At 46.1% G+C, this 7,500-nt stretch overlaps 1 protein-coding gene across 6 annotated transcripts in view; it reads right to left on the bottom strand.

The window, feature by feature from the left end:
- LOC112231461 (rho guanine nucleotide exchange factor TIAM1-like) overlaps positions 1–7,500 on the bottom strand; it is a 204,796-nt gene that overhangs the window by 117,779 nt on the left and 79,517 nt on the right. For all 6 annotated transcript variants that reach the window (XM_042311258.1, XM_042311256.1, XM_042311253.1 and 3 more), the window contains exons 6-7: positions 6,953–7,187; positions 1,113–1,285 (exon numbers count right to left, since the gene is read on the bottom strand). In XM_042311258.1, the coding sequence (XP_042167192.1) occupies positions 1,113–1,285; positions 6,953–7,187 (408 nt within the window). The remainder of the gene's footprint in view (positions 1–1,112; positions 1,286–6,952; positions 7,188–7,500) is intronic.

Below are 7,500 nucleotides of genomic sequence, written 5' to 3'. Positions count from 1 at the left end.
GGACAACATAAGGATGTCACACACAACATGGGTTGACAATACGTGTCGCCTGACACAGGAAAGACACGTCTAAGACTCCCGATACCAGACTAAATGGCCCCAGTCTCTATTGTTGTCATCAATTACTTTCTTATTATCAATTCATCATGTCATGTATTTTCTGGTGTACTGAATGTCATTGCCTGACAGCAAGCGTAATGATCAAATTACCAACGTAGACATTTCAGTATATTTGAATATATTTCAACAATGGGCACGGTGGTCTTTGGTAAAGGGATTAGTGGCACTGTGTGTCATGATATGACAGAGGGACCTTTATACATGTCAACCATAACCACAATGACACATGACAGCTAGCTCTGATACAAGGACATGTCCCCCCCCCCACCTCTGCTACCTGCTACCACCTCAGGGACCATAACCACAATGACACATGACAGCTAGCTCTGATACAAGGACATGTCCCCCCCCACCTCTGCTACCTGCTACCACCTCAGGGACCATAACCACAATGACACATGACAGCTAGCTCTGATACAAGGACATGCCCCCCCCACCTCTGCTACCTGCTACCACCTCAGGGACCATAACCACAATGACACATGACAGCTAGCTCTGATACAAGGACATGCCCCCCCACCTCTGCTACCTGCTACCACCTCAGGGACCATAACCACAATGACACATGACAGCTAGCTCTGATACAAGGACATGTCCCCCCCCACCTCTGCTACCTGCTACCACCTCAGGGACCATAACCACAATGACACATGACAGCTAGCTCTGATACAAGGACATGCCCCCCTCCACCTCTGCTACCTGCTACCACCTCAGGGACCATAACCACAATGACACATGACAGCTAGCTCTGATACAAGGACATGTCCCCCCCCCACCTCTGCTACCTGCTACCACCTCAGGGACCATAACCACAATGACACATGACAGCTAGCTCTGATACAAGGACATGTCCCCCCCCACCTCTGCTACCTGCTACCACCTCAGGGACCATAACCACAATGACACATGACAGCTAGCTCTGATACAAGGAAATGTCAAACACACATGCTAACGCTGACGCAGACACGCGTAACCCCCCCCACCTCTGCTACCTGGAAGAGAAATGCATCCCCTAGAGAGTTGCTGAGGCAGAAGACAAAGTCCTTCTTGGGGTGTTCAGGTACGGCCTGAAGGATACTGTACTCAGCCCACACCGCGTGTTTAGGAACACTATGATGGTCGATCCCCGACCGCCCATCAGTCTCGTACAGGAACAGAGTGCATCCTGGGATATGGGAGAGGGGGGAGGTAGGAAAAATGTTAGATGTTTTATACTAAGGTTATACATGACATCATGTTTCCTGAGAGGAAACACCAACTGAGATGTTTAATTTCACTGAGATGTTTCATTTTAACTGAAATGTTTCATTTTAACGGAGATGTTTTATTTTAACTGAGATGTTTTATTTTAACTGAGATGTTTCATTAAACTGGGATGTTTTATTTTAACCGAGATGTTTCATTTCAGACACAGTCTCAACTACATCTCAACCTAGTAGACAGCACAGGCTCTGGGTTGGCAGGGAAACACTTTTAAACCTTCTGATTCGGGCTGAAATGGAGACCTATCCACTATATTTTTTATTTATTTATTTATTTCACCTTTATTTAGCCAGGTAAGCTAGTTGAGAACACCTTTATTTAACCAGGTAGGCCAGTTGAGAACACCTTTATTTAACCAGGTAGGCTAGTTGAGAACAAGTTCTCATTTGCAATTGCGACCTGGCCAAGATAAAGCATAGCAGTGTGAACAGACAACACAGAGTTACACATGGAGTAAACAATTAACAAGTCAATAACACAGTAGAAAAAAAGAAAACAAAGTCTATATACAGTGAGTGCAAATAAGGTAAGTTAAGGCAATAAATAGGCCAAGGTGGCAAAATAATTACAATATAGCAATTAAACACTGGAATGGTAGATGTGCAGAAGATGAATGTGCAAGTAGAGATACTGGGGTGCAGAAGGAGCAAAATAAATAAAATAAATAACAGTATGGGGATGAGGTAGTTGGATGGGCTATTTACAGATGGGCTATGTTCAGGTGCAGTGATCTGTGAGCTGCTCTGACAGCTGGTTCTTAAAGCTAGTGAGGGAGATACGAGTCTCCAGCTTCAGTGATTTTTGCAGTTTGTTTCAGTCAGTGGCAGCAGAGGACTGGAAGGAAAGGTGACCAAAGAAGGAATTGGTTTTGGGGGTGACGAGTGAGTTATACCTACTGGAGCGCGTGCTACAGGTGGGTGTTGCTATGGTGACCAGTGAGATATACCCGCTGGAGCGCGTGCTACAGGTGGGTGTTGCTATGGTGACCAGTGAGATATACCTGCTGGAGCGCGTGCTACAGGTGGGTGTTGCTATGGTGACCAGTGAGATATACCCGCTGGAGCGCGTGCTACAGGTGGGTGTTATGGTGACCAGTGAGATATACCTGCTGGAGCGCGTGCTACAGGTGGGTGTTGCTATGGTGACCAGTGAGATATACCTGCTGGAGCGTGTGCTACAGGTGGGTGATGCTATGGTGACCAGTGAGATATACCTACTGGAGCGTGTGCTACAGGTGGGTGTTGCTATGGTGACCAGTGAGATATACCTGCTGGAGCGCGTGCTACAGGTGGGTGTTGCTATGGTGACCAGTGAGATATACCCGCTGGAGCGCGTGCTACAGGTGGGTGTTGCTATGGTGACCAGTGAGATATACCTGCTGGAGCGCGTGCTACAGGTGGGTGTTGCTATGGTGACCAGTGAGATATACCTGCTGGAGCGTGTGCTACAGGTGGGTGATGCTATGGTGACCAGTGAGATATACCTGCTGGAGCGCGTGCTACAGGTGGGTGTTGCTATGGTGACCAGTGAGATATACCTGCTGGAGCGCGTGCTACAGGTGGGTGATTCTATGGTGACCAGTGAGATATACCTGCTGGAGCGCGCGCTACAGGTGGGTGTTGCTATGGTGACCAGTGAGCTGAGATAGGGCGGGGCTTTACCTAGCAGGTTCTTATAGATGACCTGGAGGCAGTGGGTTTGGCAACGAATATGAAGTGAGGGCCAGCCAACGAGAGCGTACAGGTCGCGTACAGGTCGCATGGGTAGTATATGGGGCTTGGTGACAAAACGGATGGCACTGTGATAGACTGCATCCAGTTTGTTTAGTAGAGTGTTGGAGACTATTTTATAGATGACATCGCCGAAGTCAAGGATCGGTAGGATGGTCAGCTTTATGTTTGTCAGCATGAGTGAAGGAAGCTTTGTTGCGAAATAGGAAGCCGATTCTAGATTTAATTTTTGAATGAAGATGCTTAGTGTGAGTCTGGAAGGAGAGTTTACAGTCTAACCAGACACCTAAGTATTTGTAGTTATCCACGTATTCTAAGTCAGAGCCGTCCAGAGTAGTGATGCTTATTCTTATATAGTGCACTACTTTAGACCAGAGTCCTATGGCACCCTATTCCCTATATAGTTCACTACTTTAGACCAGAGCCCTATGGCACCCTATTCCCTAATATAGTGCACTACTTTAGACCAGAGCCCTATGCCACCCTATTCCCTAATATAGTGCACTACTTTAGACCAGAGCCCTATGCCACCCTATTCCCTATATAGACACTACTTTAGACCAGAACCTATAGGGCTAAGTCGAGTATTGTATTGTGTCTTTAGCAGAGGAGGGGAGAGACAGGGATGTTAACAGAGGAAGAGAGAGACAGGGATGTTAACAGAGGAAGAGAGAGACAGGGATGTTAACAGAGGAAGAGAGAGACAGGGATGTTAGCAGAGGAGAGAGACAGGGATGTTAGCAGAGGAGGAGAGATACATGGATGTTAGCAGAGGAGAGAGACAGGGATGTTAGCAGAGGAGAGAGACAGGGATGTTAGCAGAGGAGAGAGACAGGGATGTTAGCAGAGGAGAGAGACAGGGATGTTAGCAGAGGAGAGAGACAGGGATGTTAACAGAGGAGAGAGACAGGGATGTTAGCAGAGGAGAGAGACAGGGATGTTAACAGAGGAGAGAGACAGGGATGTTAGCAGAGGAGGAGAGATACATGGATGTTAGCAGAGGAGAGAGACAGGGATGTTAGCAGAGGAGAGAGACAGGGATGTTAGCAGAGGAGAGAGACAGGGATGTTAACAGAGGAGAGAGACAGGGATGTTAACAGAGGAGAGAGACAGGGATGTTAGCAGAGGAGAGAGACAGGGATGTTAACAGAGGAGAGAGACAGGGATGTTAACAGAGGAGAGAGACAGGGATGTTAACAGAGGAGAGAGACAGGGATGTTAACAGAGGAGAGAGACAGGGATGTTAGCAGAGGAGAGAGACAGGGATGTTAACAGAGGAGAGAGACAGGGATGTTAGCAGAGGAGAGAGACAGGGATGTTAACAGAGGAGAGAGACAGGGATGTTAACAGAGGAGAGAGACAGTGATGTTAGCAGAAGAGAGAGACAGGGATGTTAGCAGAGGAGAGAGACAGGGATGTTAACAGAGGAGAGAGACAGGGATGTTAACAGAGGAGAGAGACAGGGATGTTAGCAGAGGAGAGAGACAGGGATGTTAACAGAGGAGGAGAGATACAGGGATGTTAGCAGAGGAGAGAGACAGGGATGTTAGCAGAGGAGAGAGACAGGGATGTTAACAGAGGAGGAGAGATACAGTGATGTTAGCAGAGGAGAGAGACAGGGATGTTAACAGAGGAGAGAGACAGGGATGTTAGCAGAGGAGAGAGACAGGGATGTTAACAGAGGAGAGAGACAGGGATGTTAGCAGAGGAGAGAGACAGGGATGTTAGCAGAGGAGGAGAGATACAGTGATGTTAGCAGAGGAGAGAGACAGGGATGTTAACAGAGGAGAGAGACAGGGATGTTAACAGAGGAGAGATACAGTGATGTTAGCAGAGGAGAGAGACAGGGATGTTAACAGAGGAGAGAGACAGGGATGTTAGCAGAGGAGAGAGACAGGGATGTTAACAGAGGAGGAGAGATACAGTGATGTTAGCAGAGGAGAGAGACAGGGATGTTAACAGAGGAGAGAGACAGGGATGTTAGCAGAGGAGAGAGACAGGGATGTTAACAGAGGAGGAGAGATACAGGGATGTTAGCAGAGGAGAGAGACAGGGATGTTAACAGAGGAGCTATATTCTCTCCTCTGTTCTGTTGGATCTCAAGTGGTTATGATTCAATCATGGTGTTAAATTACAATGATTGAATAGAGGAGAGAGAGAGAGAGAGAGAGAGAGAGAGAGAGAGAGAGACAGACAGACAGACAGACAGACAGACAGACAGACAGACAGACAGACAGACAGACAGACAGACAGACAGACAGACAGACAGACAGACAGACAGACAGACAGACAGACAGACAGACAGACAGACAGACAGACAGACAGACAGACAGACAGACAGACAGGAAAGGAAATCTAAGGACAGACAGACAGAGAGAGAGAGAGAGAGAGAGAGAGAGAGAGTTGAGTGGGTAGGAAATCTAAAGGTAAGGGTTAGGATAAGGGATAGGATAAGGGTTAGGATAAGGGTTAGGATAAGGGATAGGATAAGGGTTAGGATAAGGGTTAGGATAAGGGATAGGATAAGGGATATGATAAGGGATAGGATAAGGATTAGGATAAGGGTTAGGATAAGGGATAGGATAAGGGATAGGATAAGGGTTAGGATAAGGGATAGGATAAGGGATAGGATAAGGGTTAGGATAAGGGTTAGGATAAGGGATAGAATAAGGGTTAGGATAAGGGTTAGGATAAGGGATAGGATAAGGGTTATGATAAGGGTTAGGATAAGGGTTGGGATAAAGGTTAGGATAATGGTTAGGATAAGGGTTAGGATAAAGGTTAGGATAAGGGTTAGGATAAGGGTTAGGATAAAGGTTAGGATAATGGTTAGGATAAGGGTTAGGATAAAGGTTAGGATAAGGGTTAGGAAAAGGGATAGGATAAAGGTTAGGATAAGGGATAGAATAAGGGTTAAGGTTAGGGTTAAGGTAAGGGTTTGTAGATAGTTAGTTGAAATGTTACTGGTATGTAGGGTTAAGGTTAGGGTTAAGGTTAGGGTTAAGGTTAAGGTTAAGGTTAGGGTTAAGGTTAAGGTTAGGGTTAGGGTTAAGGTTAAGGTTAAGGTTAAGGTTAAGGTTAAGGTTAGGGTTAAGGTTAGGGTTTAGGGTTAGGGTTAAGGTTAAGGTTAAGGTTAGGGTTAAGGTTAAGGTTAAGGTTAGGGTTAGGGTTAAGGTTAGGGTTAAGGTTAAGGTTAGGGTTAAGGTTAAGGTTAAGGTTAGGGTTAAGGTTAGGGTTAAGGTTAAGGTTAAGGTTAGGGTTAAGGTTAAGGTTAGGGTTAAGGTTAAGGTTAAGGTTAAGGTTAGGGTTAAGGTTAGGGTTAAGGTTAGGGTTAAGGTTAAGGTTAAGGTTAGGGTTAAGGTTAAGGTTAAGGTTAGGGTTAAGGTTAAGGTTAAGGTTAGGGTTAAGGTTAAGGTTAAGGTTAGGGTTAAGGTTAGGGTTAAGGTTAGGGTTAGGAGATAGTTCGTTGAAATGTTACTGGTATGTAGAGCTTCTACAGATGAACTATCCAAACAAATTGTTATCCCTGATGCAATTACCTAGTGATGATTGGTTCATTCATTTTGATGAGCTGCATCTCATATTGGAATAAATTGGTAAAACACTGATTGACATTTAAGAAGGATATTTAACGAAAAAAACAAATTCTTATTTTAAATGACGGCCTAGGAACAGTGGGTTAACTGCCTTGTTCAGGAGCAGAACGACAGATTTGTACCTTGTCAGCTCGGGGATTTGAACTTGCAACCTTTCAGTTACTAGTCCAGCTCTCTAACCACTAGGCTACCCTGTCGCCAATAATGAGTTTGTTGTGAGATGTGTGTGAGTCTACCCCATACCTTTGAGACACACCCAGTAATGTTTCCACTTCCTCTTGGTGGCTGGCTCCACCTTCTTGTTCTTCTTGTGAACCAGGAAGTTCTTCACTGCCAGAGCTCCCGCCTTCCTCACCGTGCCCTGCGCACAGCAGCCAATGAGAGCGTCTGATGGGTAAGCCGTGCTTAGTGTGCCGCTGCTACGCTCGTCACTCTCAGCTGAGCCCACCTCCTCCGCGCAGTCACGCTCTCGATGAGTCTAGAGAGAGAGAGAGAGAGAGAGAGAGAGAGAGAGAGAGAGAGAGAGAGAGAGAGACAGAGAGAGAGACAGAGAGAGAGACAGAGAGAGAGACAGAGAGAGAGACAGAGAGAGAGACAGAGAGAGAGATATATATATATATATACATATATAGAGAGAGAGAGAGAGAGAGAGAGAGAGAGAGATTTGATGACAAACAGACAGAGAGAGAGAGAGAGAGAGAGAGAGAGAGAGAGAGAGAGAGAGAGAGAGAGAGAGAGAGACAGAGAGAGAGAGAGAGAGACAGAGAGAGAGAGAGAGACAGACAGACAGA

Source organism: Oncorhynchus tshawytscha, linkage group LG33 (genome assembly GCF_018296145.1).
Source record: "Oncorhynchus tshawytscha isolate Ot180627B linkage group LG33, Otsh_v2.0, whole genome shotgun sequence".
Lineage (NCBI taxonomy): Eukaryota > Metazoa > Chordata > Actinopteri > Salmoniformes > Salmonidae > Oncorhynchus > Oncorhynchus tshawytscha.
Note: the sequence above shows the minus strand (reverse complement) of the source record. Positions and strands in the feature narration are given on the sequence as shown.